The 18171-nt window shown below is 36.1% G+C and overlaps 1 protein-coding gene across 1 annotated transcript; it reads right to left on the bottom strand.

Moving 5' to 3' along the window:
- Positions 1–292: 292 nt before the first annotated feature.
- On the bottom strand, positions 293–8947 carry LOC126373471 (uncharacterized). The gene is made up of 2 exons (XM_050019629.1): positions 8933–8947; positions 293–1636 (listed from the first exon to the last, which is right to left on the bottom strand). Exons 1-2 carry the CDS (start codon positions 8945–8947, stop codon positions 293–295), a joined length of 1359 nt encoding a protein of 452 aa, XP_049875586.1.
- Between the last annotated feature and the right edge of the window lie 9224 nt (positions 8948–18171).

The raw sequence follows: 18171 nt of genomic DNA on the forward strand, positions 1-18171 counted from the left end.
CATTTATTATAAATAACAAAATGTAAAATTAAAAAAATACTGACCATTCAAATCAACGTAATTTCATAGTGTCTTGAGCCTCATTAGTAATTTTATAACAAACGTATTATATAGTTAAAACTTAATAAATTAGACTTTTCGTTCGTATAGTGGGTAGGTACTTATTATCTATAAACAATAACATCTTTGTTAGGCTTTCTATCACCATAATTACATCACGTCTCTCGGCTCACAAACACTCATCCATCAGAGATTATGAGCTAAATACATCAAGGTTTTGACTTATAACCGATTATTTTTGGGGAACTTTCTCTACCTTCGGAGTTCGCTTGTAGTGTCCATATGTGATGCCTCCGGCAGCTGTATGGTACATCTGGTTGGGGAGAAACCCTCGCTCATAATGCCTTGGACCGGGTGTATTCTGGAAGTGACGACCGCTTGATAGGGCTTCGTAAGCAGCCAAAGGGTCTTTCGTATACCCTCTTTTAAGATACTCCACTTGCAAGCTAGAAGGAATGTAAGAATCTAAAAGAGAATTCGGTCGCCTTTTAAATGGCGCTCCGTAAGCTTCACTGGGCCTTGGAATGTAAGAGTTGGTCAAAAGGTTTCCACCGGCCGCATATATCGGTTTTGATAAAGGTCTATACATCGGTAAAGCCTTTGGCAGGTGAGCGAGGTGTGGAGGTGGACCCTTCAATAATAGGGGATTTGGCGGCGGCAATTCTGAAATAGGGCCGTGTGAACCGTGTGAACCCGGTGAGCTGTGTCTGTGGTCTTCCCTCAAAGGAGTGCGAGAATTATAATACCGAGGATATTCTGGAGCAGTTGGTTTGTTATAAGATGGCTCCGACTGCGTTACGTACTGTTTGGGACTCTCGACCTCATTTTGGTCTTCTTCAACTGCGTTCGTATCAGTATAGTGCTGGTAATAGCCCTTAGGCGCCGTTGGAGGTGAAACAATTGCCGTCGGATATTGTACTAACGGCATTTGATACACCACAGGACCGACAGTAGATTGCGCGGGAGCAACGGTCGGCTGAGCATAAGTAACGTAAGTAACTGGCGAGGAGTAAGGTTGTATGTACGCCTTGCCTGTTGGTGCGACGTATGTAGGTACTTCTATGTAATTAGTTTGCGGTTGTACTGATTCAGGTGCTGTTGGGTAAGCAACTCGACCCACTGTGGGTGCTGAGTACTGCACCGCCGCCTGAGGGCTCGCAGCCTGCTCCGACGGCTCGTTATAGTATTGAGGGACTAGATAAATCTGCATCGGTACGTTGGATAGGTAGCCGACCATAGCTTGCTGCGGTCCAGGAGGACCATACTGCGGCTTCGGCTGCGCGACAGACTCCGGCGGCCTCTCCGGTTGTTCCGTCACCGCGTACTGCTGTACATAGCGCGGTTGCTGCGCTTGCTGCGCCTGCGGTGGAGTCTCGAAGTACCGCAACAACCCGCTCTTCAAAAACTCCAGCGGCAGCAGTCCCGGGCCCGAGCCCGGGCCTGACGTTTGTGTGCGCGCCTCATTCTTCTCGAGCTCCTTTTCCTTTTCACTCTTCAAATTGTCCTCTTCGATGTCTTGCAGTTCGATTTTCTTCTCAGCCCCCACGACGAGAAACAGAAGGAAAACAGGTGCGACCTGAAAGTAAAAGCGGAAAGTGAGTTGAGCCGCGGGGTATTTGTCCGAGGCGCGTGCCGGCTGCACCACATGGCCAGAGATGGCGCGAAGAGGCGTGCCGCCAGCCCGCCGGCGCGCCTTGCGCAGGTGAACGGCAAAAAATGGACTAGAACCTATTATGAAACCGGTCGAGTTTGCACAGTACTTAGAAACGGGAATGCTAGCTTTTACTTGTAATTTATGTGGTTAACAGATTCCAACACTTTCGTGCTATGTTACTTGCGGTCAACTATCATCACATCATCGTTACATTTTTTGAGCACGAAGTAGTCTACTATATCATTTACTGGTATTATGTGATTGCTATTACATCAACGAGTGACATCATCACATGGACGCGTAAATCCGAATATTACAGAGGTAGGTAATTGTAGCATCCGCGCAGTATATACGTACGTGTCAATTTATTATGCCGATGGGACTGATGTGTGAATTTTTTCAACTCCCATAATAATAACAGAAATCTCCTTTTGTTTTGTATTTTCTCATAGCTTCTTGTCATTAATATGAGTAATCAGTTTGACTGTAGCCGCTAGTGGTAATCTGCATTTCCGCATCGTACTATGTAATAAGCGTATACTCACTTTTATAGACGAACGAATGCGGATATTTATATCTGTTATGATTGATGGGCGATGCAATAAAATACGCAACCAGTACTAACTGCCAATCAAAACTCCTCGAATGTGAATCTCCGACGCTATTACTTAATGCAATTAATTATATTTGATTCGTGGTTGGTTTAAACGATAATTAGCTGCCACAGCTTGAAAACTGATAATTTACACGCCTCGCTAATAAGAGTGAACTTGTTGGACTAGTTAACATTCCCACAACATTTATTTTACGTATATTTTTTGCATAAGTAATGCTGTCTATTTGTGCGATATATTTGAATATATAAATATAGTTTTGGGCAATTTGTGAAAGTGAGTTTTATATTACGCCTAATCGATTTAGAAAAAAACCCGCACCACCCATAACGAGGTCTAGACCCCTAATGTGTATACGAAGTCACTTGTTCTGACCTATATTACGTACTCCGGTTAAAATACATATTTTTGTCCAAATAACAAATATTATGTTTTTCCCACAGGTAATAAAATATCAAAATTGTTGATATTAGGAAAATGTCTAGACGACATTTTTTTTTTTGACGTGACTTATTGTAGATTTGCCGCAGATGGCATTAACTACTTGGCCGGACAAATGGGGAGCGCTGAAGGCTCTCACCCGGTACAACGTTTAAGACAACAGGCCTGAGGGTGCCCAGTTGGGCGCGAACCTCGGCTCAGGGCGTCGTCTGAGAGGAAAAATATTTGAAAGAATTAATCGACCCTAGCGGGTCGATAGCGATAAGCGCTAAATGAGGGAAATCGTCGACCACGCCGGCGGGGTCGGTATCGGGGTCCTGATCCTGAAGTGTTTGGTGTCGCGAGCTGATTGGCTGCCTCTATGGCAACTAGACGACTAACTGCTACTTGCGATTTATAAATATTAGAAGTTCTACAGTTACAACCTTGAAACATGCATATAATATATGCCTTCATCATCATAACAATATAAGCTTTTGAAATCAATGCTAGTTATTATCCTTCAACGGTTAAAGTGCTTACTATTGTAACAAATCAAAACAATTCGTGATGACACTCCAAGTTAATATCACGGTCAATTCGAGTCTATCATAAGTTAACAATATACTTAATTTGTATATCTGACTTTACACAATTTTATGAAGAAATTCAGGTTATCATTTTTTTTACATCTAAGTACAACTGATAATCTTGATTTCCTGAACAAGAATAAAATATATAGTTCGAAATTATTTCATCATCATCATCTCCCTAGCATCATCCCGTTTTTCACAGGGTCCGCTTACCCAACCTGAAGATTTGACAGATCCGGTTTTTTACAGAAGCGATTGCCTGTCTGACGTTCCAACCCGTGAAGGGTATACCAGCCCAATACTGGTTAGGTCACATACCTCCGAAAAAGCATTTCTCGGGAATGTGGGTGTGGTTTATGTGGGTAGTTCTAAATAATTTATTTTCTTAAAATTCAAAATGGCCCCACTGATTACCAAATGCCTTTATTGCTAATTATTCAATACACACTAACCTGTTGCCAGATGTAACAGGAAAAGTAAGTCAATTTAAATAATATCCATGCAGATAAGCGTATTTGGAATGAATATTGTTACAGTTCCATTGTATAACGTAGAATTATGATGCCTTGTTATGACACTAACAAGCCACCCACGTGACGGGCCCTTTATATAATCCTACACAAAACTTTAACACTACACATTTTTTGAAATATTATTTTTATAATTCAACTATCATTATTAGATTTTCAATATAATTGACATAAGTAAACAAATAAAATCACGATATGTTGTGTTGATATCTATCGATGTTCAATTTACGTCATGTAGTCATATAATTTTGTATTGAGAAATATATTAGTAAGTACTTCTAAAGATGATTATATAAATAAATTATATTTTGTCTGGAGGCTTTCAGTTTCATATTTTCAAGTGTACTGAAACATGCAACGGCAAAATGTAATCTTAAATCATTATGAAAGTTATGATCATACTTCATTCGGTTTGTGAATAAAAAATATAAGCATCAAATACAAAGCTGATTTAATTTAATGATTTGTACTTAAATTCGTAATCGGACATGAAAATTAAAATTAATTAAAACGAAGTACATCGTCGTTACTATCAGAACTGAATATTTCGTTAATCGCTTAATTGGGTGAAAACGAAATAATGAGAGACAGAAATAATAATTTTATTCGTTATTCTTATCAACGTTAATTAAATGGAAATCAACTAAATGCAGTTAATATGTTCATTTATATTTAATTATAGATACTGCTTGTGAGTCTGTGTTAAAGTTTATTCGAATACATATTTGTAATAGCTTTTAAAGCTTTTATAGCGTCATTACCTATATAAAGGTACCGATTTTATGATCTTGTTTATAGTTTTATCCAGCCTCACATAAGCCATTGCAGGTGTTTGGTATAAACTTAAATGAAAACGCATGAAATATATTGTAAGTCTAAAAAGTTTTTCTTCGAATGTTATAGGTATAAAACACGTTACAACATTTGGAGTAAACACTATGATAAGTTCCGCATATTCATTTGACATATTCGAAAACAGTCGAACATACCATAACGGTGTTTTGTAAAAGCCAGATCCTCAATTTTTGTAAATGTAGTTGACTTTCTTCGTGTGACCTTCGGACATTGCAAAATAATCCGTGCCCTCACGGACAATTATGGACCGGTCTTCTTATGCGTACAGAAATACAATAAAAAGGCGTCAACTTCTTTTATAACTCGTTTATGAGGAACATTAGCCCTTACCCATAAAGTTTTACAAGCATTGTGTAATGAGGAGCTTTCGTGTCAAACGTTGCATCACTTATGGGCCTGTCCACATCACCACGGCACGACGTCGTCGCCGTGGAACGGTGCGGTGCCGTGGCGCGGCACGTTGCCGTAACGTGGGAATTTACGTTGCCGTACCGTAAAAATGTACCTCACGACACCGCAAAGTTACACGTTGCCGTGCCTTGTAAACTTTCGGTACATTCTTCACCAAATAAATAACAGTCTCGTTGTAGATATGGACCGCACAAAACGTATTCTGCTTCTGTTGTGTGTGTAACTTTGCGGTGTCGTGAGGTACATTTTTACGGTACGGCAACGTAAATTCCCACGTTACGGCAACGTGCCGCGCCACGGCACCGCACCGTTCCACGGCGACGACGTCGTGCCGTGGTGATGTGGACAGGCCCTATGACGGTAATACAGTAATAACTTTAGATTTTAAGTGGACCACATTCAATGGCTACGATTTATCTTTCGCTAAGTGAAGGGAAGCGCAGTGAGGACACCTGCATACCAGAGGAAATAACAGGCTGAAAATATAATTATACGTTTGTATATTTTGTGAATGTAAAACCAAATAGCATGTTTCAACCAGTATCTAGCTAGTAGTAGCTCGGAGTGGACTTTGGAAACACATAATACATATAATACAACATAAGTTCACGACTATATTCTAATTGGGGTACCTAGTTCAATATAATGTACCTATAAGGATATTTTCAGATCGCAAATATGATGTATTGAAATTTTAGTAAACATCAAACGCTCAAAGTAGCTCCCTACATTTAATACTATCGCGGGTTTCATTCAAATTTCGTTCCTTGTAATAATAATCCTACTAATTATATTAATTGTGTATATAAATCCAATCGCCAACCCTTTTTAATTACCTATGTCTGTGATGATGAAAAGCATTAAGTTCCATAAGGTAGCATTTATACAACTGAATACATTTTGTATCTAACATAATTTCCAAATCAGTTAGGGCATTTAGTTACATTTTTACACCGAACCACACATAATATGAAGTATTTCTGACTTCACTCAAAATATTTAGATCGTTTCATTTCCAAATCATTAGACAAAGATTCAGATTATATATCATATGAATGTAGATATTTGTCTTGTGCGTGAGGAAAGTGTAGTAGTATAAGAACGTAAAGTGGACGCTAACATCTTAATCATCGTTAAGTATTATTGTTCTAGATTTAAGGTTATCATTGCGTCTGGTCACGATATGTTACATGATTGTGGGGTAGACAGAGTTTGGCCTTCGCCCGGAGGCGTCTGTCTATTTGGCTTTATTTGCGATTTATGCAAAATTACTTAATAGAATATTTAAGCTCACATAGATGCGATAATAAAAGACAAGACATAACAAATAAAAGAGAAGGTGCAGGTCGTGTCGTATCGGGAGGTGAAGGTTTTGGCGGGAAGAAGAGAGGAATGGCGATTACTCCACCGACAAGAACGCAGCTCTTAAATAGAGAGAGAGAGAGAGATGCGATAATGAGAAAGTTCCGAGGGCGAAATGTAGTATTGGAGTTTGTATTTACGCGTTTGTATATTAATTAAAATTTAGATTTAGAAACTTAAAAAAAAAATACGCGTACACACAGATTTATTATTACAACCGCTTTCCTCTGTGTGGATTGCCTTGAGAACTGACTTTTTTATGTGGATGTTAGTCTTTGATGAGAATGGAAGAAGCGAAAGTGGTGTGTCAGGATTGTAGTAAGTGGGATCACGTGGTCTCTGCCTACCCCAACCGGAAATGTATGTACGGTCACGAGCATTATTATGTATACACTTTGGTACCATGTCACATTAACTTTTTTGACAAATTGAACTGTAAGTCTCACTAAATGTCAAATATGTTAGTGCGACAGAGTCCTAAAGTGGGTACATTATATTGCTCATGACTGTATGTATGTATGTATATTTTGTTAGCTTTACACTTATTGCTTGCTAATATTCCTCCTAATTATTAAAATGGTAACCCATCAATTTCGTTCAGTAAAGCTCGAAATCTGATTGGTTTATTTTCTATGTAAGATCATTATAGACATCTTATTGACAAGACAATTATTAGAGACAATTTTATAAGACAAAAAGCAAAGGGGCCACGAACGACAACTGATCGGTCGGTTTGTCCGCTAAGAAGCTTCAACGTCTTTAAAGTTCAATTTGTTATTATGATACCTAAGATCACCTTTTCATATACTGCAACCTACAATGGAATGCTGTCTTATTCATTTCTACGCTGGCCTAGGAGCGAATAAAAACATAAAACAGCTGCTTATCTTCCCAGGATTCCATTCGAGATTGACGGGATTGAGCAAATCTCCTTGAGTCATACTTTTTGTATTGATTATGATTTCCAAACAAAACTTAATTATTTAGTTAGTAATATTGAAGGTATTTGTTTTCTTCCTAAACAAGTAGTTGTCATCGTTTTCAGCCATCCTAACTTTACATTTTTTTATGAACTAGACGAGATCCCGAAAATTTCGGGATCTCGAATTTGCGATCTCGAGTCGGGATTGCATTCCCTAGTTGTATCTACGTATACATACCTATATATACTTACTGAATTGTCAAATCATTACTTACTATATGTGTGACGGGCTGATCACAGTCACCTGTTACTACTACTGTTCATCATGTCTATCTTAGGACTTCTTATCAAAAGTGACTGTTGTTCACTCTTTTAAGATTTCAAATGGGATTTTATGTACATATGTAATTATACAATACGTCATAGATCAACAATCTCAGTGCCAAGTAGACATGACATGTTACAAGATCGTTAGCAAGAGATTCTGACCTCTGCCCTCTAGCACTCAGCCTGTCTACAACTATTACTTAGTCTAGACTGGAATCAGTATTTAATAGCAGGTAAGTGTTACAATGACAGACAGCCTCCGTGGTCTAGTGGTTAGAGCGTTAGGCTCACGATCTGGAGGTCCGGGTTCGATTCCCGATGGGGACATTGTCGAAATCACTTTGTGAGACTGTCCTTTGTTTGGTAAGGACTTTTCAGGCTTGAATCACCTGATTGTCCGAAAAAGTAAGATGATTCCGTGCTTCGGAGGGCACGTTAAGCCGTTGGTCCCGGCTATTAGCCGTAAAAACACCTCCACCAACCCGCAGTGGAGCAGCGTGGTGGAGTATGCTCCATACCCCCTCCGGTTGATTGAGGGGAGGCCTGTGCCCAGCAGTGGGACGTATATAGGCAGTTTATGTAAGTGTTACAATAACGGTTAGTAATAAGCATGCTCAAAAAACGTTTGAGTGATTTATATTTAAATTAAGGAAAGTAGTTGAGTTAGATAAGGATAGGCTCTGGAAAGCTTGCGAATTCACTTGTGATATTAGATTATATTGAAAATAAGCTTTAGTCATATTTATCTATTGCGTATGGCACAAAAATGCCTGACGAAGTGTGACTAGTAAGGTTGACTGACGTGCCAATATAGAACTGGCTTTGTAATTACATTAGTATAGGTTATTATCATTATGAAATTAAGGTCTACCCATTGAATAAATGACAAATACGTAGGTAAGTACGTACTAAGTACGTAATTTTTGATATATTGTATAGCCGTAAGAAGCTTCTTTTAATATGCAATTAGTAAGGTACTATCGTTTCTCTGACCTAGGATATACGTAGATAAAAACTTTTTAGTTCACTCGCATGCAGTTCACTCGCTCGCTATATTAGTTAAAACTCATATAAGATACAGTAACCTCACTAGGCTTCTCATTCTATTCGATATTATTAATAATTGTGTGTTACAAAGGACGTTGACTATCACAAAACTTGAAGAAATGAACTCATGTTCTCACCTTTATCACCAACATGATTTCACGTAGTCCAAGCGATCACAAAACACGAAATCACTGTACTAAGTCAATGGAGTCACTTCAGAACACCACACAGTAGTCCGGGATACGAGTCACCGCATCTTCGCCATACACCGGTCTGTCTGTCCACACATCCGTCGAAAGCCAACTCCATGCAAGCGCAGCCGAAGGAAATCCTATAATTTGAACAGACCGTTCGTTAAAAAACTCTTACTTCACCTCTGACTACACCCGATAATTGACTCTAACTGCTTAGTATTAGCGCGGTCCTTTCAACATGATCGAAATTCAAAATTACAATTTGAAAATTTATTTATTTTTACTTAATTTAGTGTTTTTTTATTATTTAATGGCTTTAAGAAAAATGAGGATGGTTTGAAAATATACGAACTTTTTAGTGAGTGGTCGCAATGCGTGCGGTCGGCCGCTAGGCGGGTAAGTGGTCGCGCGTATCGGGCCGTTGTTGTTAAATACCGCACTACTCTACATATCGGAGTGCAGAAAGGCGATCGCGCTATCATGCCCATCTCTGAGCTATGACGCGACTTTGATGAGAGGGAGAGTGATTCTTCGGATCTGAGGGTAGAGTGAGCATTCAGTTTTACCATACACTTCATTAGCACAGGTACTTATATTACAAACTAATGTTTATAATTTTAAGATGAAATTCAACATGAAACATGAGTTTTGTTGTCATCAAACTTTAAATGTTTAAACATGGAATGTTATGAGAAATTATAATATAAGTAATACTCAAGTATATCAACCAATAATTGTACGTTAAATACTGGCAATTTAAAAATAGGTATTGTTTTACTAAACAAAAAGCTCAACGCAAATTGAGTCCAACACGTTCCATCTAACATTTTGTGTAATCGACCGTAATAGTTTGTACTTTTTCCGCCTCTGAACTAAATGAAGTCATAATATTCAACAGAAACAATAGAGAATAAAGTTACGTAGCTTCGAAAGCACTAATCTAGGCTAATAAATGCAAGCAGTCTCTAAAAGCTGCCATTACAGACTGGCAGTTATGATTACAGAGCCTCGATTATGGGATAATTTGCTCGTAATATTTACTGTGTCATTATGAGATTGAGCATTCAAATCGATCGGTTCCGTTTTAATGGTTGGCCATTAAAATTCGACTCTTCTTTTTGTAGGGTCCGTTTTTTTTAGTATAAGTATTTTTTGCACTAGACTAATAATAAGGAATCGTAACATCGGCTGAAAAGGTTCTATTTATTTTATGCATAGTCATTTCATACGTCAATCAGACTTACAAGTTCACATTTTATATATAGTACTAGGCTTTAGTTATAGCCTACATTACTCGTATGTGAAGGGATTATGTTACCTGTCAGACAACACACAAAGAAAAATAAAAAAATTGGCATTTGTAATCTCACAATCACTTACAACATTTTTGAAAGTCTCATAGATTTAGGATTTAAGTCTCATCATATATTTACTTTCTATATTTCATCTTTTCATTAAAAATTATATAATTCTTTATGCATAATTATCTATAGGCACTTACTTACAATTACTCAAACCCAAATCTTTCATTATAGGCAACAGTATTTTTTAATTATACAGAACCCGTGACATTTACGTACGCAAAATTTGCTACGCTTATCATTCATTGTTAGTCCAATTTTCTTAAATTCTTTACATTGTGATTTCTTACATTGTCGTTCGGATGTACAGTCATGAGCAATATCATGTATCCACTTTAGGACCCTTTCGTATTATCAAATTTGACATTAAATGAGACTTACGGTTTAATTTGAAAAAAAGTTAATGTGACATGGTTTCAAAGTGTATACATATTAGTACTCGTGACCATAGGTATAATTTGCGCTAAATGATGGATGATCATCGAGTTGGCAACGTGTAATTACAGTCTAATTAGGAGTATCATTAAGCTGCCTCCTGGTTCAGCTTTGGGTTCAACGTCTAGGTCAATAAGCGTATCTAATCTTATTTAAAAGACCCTTCAGCCCTTTTTTGAATGACGTAAGTATTATGTATATACATAGGCTTCTTCTTCTTTGCGACGACATAACTCTAACTTATATATAACTATTTTTGTTTTGTTAATATATAAATAGACATGTAATTTTTTTGCAAATAGATGTTGGCTTTTATGATATACTTATATTTATATATATCATACACTTTTGTTTTTTGTGACAGTACATTTATAATATGTAATTCACTCATATATCGGGACGATTGACCACACTTTTTCAACCCAACATAGATTTTCCGCTACCGCGGCGCGGCGCTAGTGTCGCAGATTCTGCATAGAATTATTAAGACAATTGTTTTTTTTCTAAATCCGTGGAATTCCTTCGCTGCACGCACTATAATTTTAAATTATCTATAGTCTTTGTTAAAAGGTGGATAATGTTTACAATATGCTAAGTAAGATGCTGCATTGTACTTTAATCTAAGAATTTGTTTTGTCCCACAGTATATTATGGAATAGATCACTATTTTATAACTCGCAACAAATTCTCACGAAGCCTTATACTTTATGTCTTCCGGTCGAAAAATACTTATATTACTCTTTTTGATAGCGCCTCTGTTTACACACTCGATAAATTATGTACTTACCAGTAATTACACAGCAAGAAACTTCCTGTATATTATAGATAAGAGACTGATTGGGATTGTGTTCATATAAATTAAACTATAAGTATCAATCTGAGCCTCTTCAAGGCAAGAATGAATAAGCACTTTCTAGGTAAGCAGGTTTTAGCTACATCGTCACTTACCATCAGGTGAGATTGTGGTCAATTGCTTGTCTATCTTGCATGAAAAGATAGGCTAAATATACATAGACACACAGTACATCCGTAATGGGAAAACACATTCACATATCTTCAAAAACAATCTTCAGTAATTCATTTTTTTTTTATCTGCTTTTTCCTAATAGTAATTTTGAAAAATAAAACGTATCATCTCCTATCTAAAGTTTCTCTGACTAAGAAATAGACCAAAAACAGTGATTTAATCTATACTCAGAATCAAATTGTAATCGCTCATAATTAGTATGATTTATTTAAAATAGCAGTGTTATCATAATATCGAAATGCCTTCTTTAAGTTATAAAACATGTATTGCAAGATTTTCACAATCCTCCTACTTGTAGTAGGTACCTACAGTCGATGTATAAGTCCTGTCTTTTTTTTACGTCAATTGCGATCGCATCCGTTACGAAGAAACGGAGCATCAATTTAAAACTGATGGGCGAATGCCAATTGCATAACATACGATTTTTTTTGGTTGTACCGACCTCATAGATTTGAAGGTGTTGGTAAAAACTCAATCCATTTGAAAAGAAGTATGGCAAGAAACTTATTTCACGTAATCTTTTACTTAAAACCGTAAAAATAAATTTAGCAGAACAAGCTTAAATTTAATTAGGTATTTCACAGGAAGATTGGTTAGATTAGTTTTTATTTGCAAATAAATGTCAAACTTGTTTCTCGTTAATGATACATAATAATTTAAGCTCACGACTATATTCCGAATTGTAGTAGACGTCCACTTAGTCTAGGTACGTTTTACGTTAGGTTTAGGTATCCCTATTTTTTTATTTTCTTATTGAAATCTAATCTTTGCCGTTTACCCGATTACTCTAGCCATAGAGGTGGCCAATCAGCTCGCGACACCAAACACTTCAGGACCCCGATACCGACCCCTCCGGCGTGGTCGACGATTTCCCTCAATCAGCGTTTATCGCTATCAACCCACTAGGGTCGATTAGTTCTTTCAAATATTCTTCCTCTCAGACGACGCCCTGAGCCGAGGTTCGCGCCCAACTGGGCACCCTCAGGGCTGTTGTCTTGAACGTTGTACCGGGTGAGAGCCTTCAGCGCTCCCTATTTGTCCGGCCAAGTACGTAGTTAATGCCATCTGCGGCAAATCTACAGTAAGTCACGTCAAAAAAAATCTTTGCCGTAAACATCCATAAAAATGTTCACACGTCACTCACTACAAATATATATAATAAGCCATCATTACTTCAGCTTTACGTACTTATGAGTTGTAATTTTACTCATCTCTCATTATTAGAACTATTGCATGGTACAAAAACCTTAAAAAGTTCTTACGTAAGCATTTTCCGCAGCCTAAAACGTTATTGCGTTCAACTCCAAACGAAAAAGAAGAGGGACAACCTTTATACATTTTTTATTGTTATCTCAAATGGATCATTTAATAAGCGTAAATAAAAGTGTGAAAGGGTACGACTATACAGTATCTGTGTTCCAATTGAAAACACTTTACCGGTCACGATGGAGATTGGCATAGAAATTGGAAGTAATAGCAACCAGAACGAGAATTGGATGGAAACAAAAGACTATCATGGGTCATTCAAACCGTTCCATTCTTTCTTTTCGAATTAAAACAAAACTAAACTAGCGGCATGCTACAGTGACCGTTTTGACATATAAAGTACACTGCTGGGCACAGGCCTCCCCTCAATCAACCGGAGGGGGTATGGAGCATACTCCACCACGCTGCTCCACTGTTGGTTCCGTCTATATATCCGTTATTAATTACGAAACACGAATATATTTTTTTAATTTATTTTATTACGAATACATCCTTTATTGATTAGCGGGACAGACGTCAAACAAAATACCATAATAACGTGCAGGATAGTTTAATTAGGTACTTACTTACTAGATAATCTTATATATAGGCATTTGCAAATTGCACATTGATTAAATAACCCTATAAGAACAAGAACAAAAATCAAAGAAGATACGATCAAGGCAAATGTACACATAGGCCTCTATAGGCCTATGTGATCTGTACTGACAACTTGTCGACAGGAAAAATAATAAAAAAATATATCACAAGATAGCGCCCACTGAACCATATAATCTGCTCTCTTACCCGTTACACCACCCGTTTGCTGTTAGTTCAAACAATTTTACAGTAATTTCAACCTTAAAGTCTTTTAGAATTGTTCTTTCAAGATGTTTATGTCGGTCATAAAATAGTTTAGTTTTAGTTTCGTTTTATTTTATTTTACAGCCTGCATTGTTTCGTGTGGTAGATACGCATTGTTGAAAGCTTTCACTTCTCTTTGTTTTTCTCGAAGCATTTTATGAAACGTTTGCAGTTTTGTTTTAAAAAATAATGTTTTTTTATATATATTTAAACACATTATTATCATTTAATTTTATTATTAATTCGGTAAGGTGTGCGTACTTACTTCATTTACGATGGACGTGCTTCTAACTAACCCATTGGGATGTAGTTGTGAGCTTATTATCATTATCGAAACGAAATATTCATTGTGTAAAATTAAGCATCCTTTGGTTATCTGGAATAAAATCTCTTCTACATTAGTCATGTCTCTATCTTTGTATTTTTTGCATAAAAAATATTCTAGAAATCAATTTAGAAACATCATGTGTCCATTTATTAGTTTTAAAATTAGAATACTGAAAAGTATTTTCTTAAGTGCACAAATACTCATATTAAAGACATTTAACATCTCTATCTACGTTCACACAACGTGCTACTTAACTATTACTGTCACCTGGCATATTTATTGACCATATTATTTTTAAAAAGTATCGTAAGGTAGGTTTCCCTACTGGATAGGTTTCACTTCGGACACTTTCCCAGCAAGTGGAGCAGCGCCGATATTCTATAGTGACCGGCTCTCTTTACGGAATTCCCTTTGTAATTTATATATCTACTCTGTACTCTCAGATAGCTGACGTATCCGATCTTAGTGGTAAGATAAGATTAGATAAGTTTTTTTTTTAAATTAAGATGGGATTGCTCTTGAGTTTATAGGTATTGTAAGATTTCAACGAAACAGTGCTACTTAATTTTTAATTTTGTGATGTGATACAAAAATACACGGACGGAACGAAGACAGTATATTCTTACGAAGCCAGTGATAATTATGACTCTTAACATGACCTTTCTAAAGCTAATATTTAACTATTGTAATAAAGGTACATCAGGATGTCAGTTATGTAAAACAGTAAATATAGAGCTCATATAAATCATTCTGTAGTATGAAAATCGTAATCTAATCTCGCGTGTTCAACTGAATTAGAAGTGTTACATATCTTGCACGAATCGTCTATCTAGACTTTTTTTTTTCAGGGCATCAGAATTTATAAATCGATGTAGACATATTTTTTTCACTTATCAGAGTAAAAGTATGATTTATGTTGTTGAAGGTGTCAGTCGTATACATATTTTGGTTAATTTATTAGTCACGCGGTCTCTTTATAAAGCTGCAGGCAATCAAATATTTTTTATAATTTATTTTAAATTAAGAAGAGGCGCGTGATTTATGATGATTATCTATTTGAATGAAACTATACTAGGTAATAATAATCAGCTTATATACCTCCACTAACAGGTTCAAGCTTGTCTCCCTATTACCTATCTCTATTATGTATTAGATGATTATGTATTATTAAATTATATCTCTTAAATGAACAGAACTTACTTCTTTTATATATATATATATATATATATATATTCAGCGGCAACTCTTAGATTATAGTCTAGCATAGTTCAACAAAACAACATTTATGTTTGATGCACACAGAGCCAAGAAAGCCACCGCGAAGAGCCGTAATTTTGGGTCTAAATGAAGACAAAATCCGGCGTCCCGACTGTAGGTGTCAAGATTAATTGAAACCTGTCTGCATTCAACTCATCACTGCGACAGTGGAGCTATTATGAATCGCTCTATCAGTCAACATGATATTATCTGAACATAAAGGTAGGTAAGTACTTATTTTCTTAAGTGAATTGAATGCAACTATTAATACAGTTGTTGAAGTCTCAACGATTAGTGTTAGAAAGCGGCACGCGACGCTTAAGTTTGGAAGGAAATTATGTGGACAGGTCCCAATTATGTTATGGCTTCTTTGTATTGCGAAATTATATTGCACCCGCACATTGCACATTCACGCCCGTAATAACACTGGTAGAGCCATGAGTCATTAGAGGACAAACACTACTTTTCGTGTCGTGTTTTCGTAACCATTCAATTTGATTGTCAGAGCCTCAAAGGTATATTTATCGGATAAAAAGTAGTAGTCTATTTTATTTTTCAAATATTCACATAACTTATAGTATTTTATGCAACAGTTGTATAAGAAGGGTCAAAAAATGCGAGTGGCGTGAGTTGCGATGTGAGCCTTGGCGAACATCGCAATAAGAGACGCCACGAGCATTTTTTGACCTAGTTATACAACGTTGCATACAATACTTTTTCTACGACGACGTAATTTTAAATGAAACAAAAATTTTCCAATTTATTTTCCAACGCGCGGGAAAATGGCGGCAAATGTATACTTTTTTTTTATAGTATATCTATGGCACCAAACAAAGTAAAGGTGCCAGTTTCCAGGTCAAAAAAAAAAAACAACAACAATGCTTTTTTGGCGACATTATAGTACAGTTACACTTTGTAAACAATGCTTTTATAGGCCATAGAGCGTACACTTTTTCAAAGAGTTTAATTATGTATGTACTTACTTATATTAGACTTTTTGGTTATTTAAATGCCAGATTAAAGTAGAGGAGTAGAAAAATATAATAATGACACTTTTAATAAGTAGGTAATTGATTATAAATAATAATACATGTTCGTATAATAGTTTCCGGCGACTAAATATTTGTTCTTGTATAACATCCTGCCGTTTAGTTACGCTTAGAACATCGTTTATCATCTTTACCTACTATCTCAATATTACTGGTTGTAAATATGCTACACCTGTTTGATACATCGTTTAGTAAGTAGAATAGTGAATGCTGTGGGTATTTGTATTTGCATCTCGTAGCTGCAAAGGTAAATCAAGCTCGCTCAAAACTTATAACGGTACGGAGCGAGTGTCATTCTATGACCGAATGAATGAATGATTTCTTGTATTCTTTTATAATTGTTTATTCTATGCTTCGAGTTCACATATATTCTGTATGTCGCAGTGGGTTATTCCTACTTGTACATTTTCACAAAAAAGCTAACAAACTAACCGTCTCCTCAACTTTTTTAAATGGATAATGTATTCATCAAAAATAATTAAACGATCACGCAGTAGCGGTAATAGTATTTCATACACACACAACTTAATTAAGACGTCAAATCATAGAATTAATCACTCACGATCTAACTAGTATGTGTGTATGCAGTTTGTATGGAATCTTTTAATGGATCAATGTTTTGACAGACTCTTACACTTGTTTAGGGTAATACAAGGTGGATTGCTTAGCTGGTAACGAGCATTCGAATTTGTAATAAATTATACAACTAAATTAATAATATATTTGTTCTTGTTGTACGAAGTCTATACATTAAATTAACGCAATATTTTGATAATCATTACTTACGTAAATGTAATATTGTAACAGATAATTAATAACGATTTTAAATGTGGTACAATATAATTTAAAATCAAACATTGCAGTACATTTCCGGTAAAACGACTTTAAAAGATTTCATGATCAAATGCGGTCGTATTTTTTGTTATGAACTAAAGGTCCGCAGGAAGTCCGTGTTTCTCTATGGTTATAATCTCGTTATAATTTATCTATCATACAGAGAGAAACAAAACGCGCGATACAGAGAGAAAAAAAAATCAAAGTTTATGCATTAACCAATAAATATGTGTATAAATAGGTAAACCTATTTCGAAAAAGATCCTTACTAGTCAAGCTCGTTTCATGTGTATTTGATGCTACATCTAAGACCAAAAAACAAAAGTAATGTAGCACCTATAAACTATCTTATTAACATAGCTATCTCCTTTCTGACAATGACCAAACAATTTCGATGGTCACGCTCGGTAGTCTAGGAACAATAGCGGAATCACTTTCTGGAAACCAAAGACCATCCGAGCACCGGATTTGAACAAACATATATACTCACACCTTTTTATCAATGTAGTAGGCCGAGACTACAGAATAGGGTACTTAGTTTCCAACTAGTCAAATCAGTTACTTTTTACTAAACGTCAAAACACGAAATTACTATGGAATATGTATGAAAAAGCAACCTGTGACGTTTTAGAAAAACGTGACAATATGTCTCACTTATTATTATTTTCCTTTATTCAAATTCATAAATTAGTGAAATATAAAAATGAAAACGTTTTTTATCACCTTTAGATCTGTCTTTATTACTGCTTTATGTCTTTAGTACTTAAGATCAATCAGAATTT

Source organism: Pectinophora gossypiella, chromosome 15 (genome assembly GCF_024362695.1).
Source record: "Pectinophora gossypiella chromosome 15, ilPecGoss1.1, whole genome shotgun sequence".
NCBI lineage: Eukaryota > Metazoa > Arthropoda > Insecta > Lepidoptera > Gelechiidae > Pectinophora > Pectinophora gossypiella.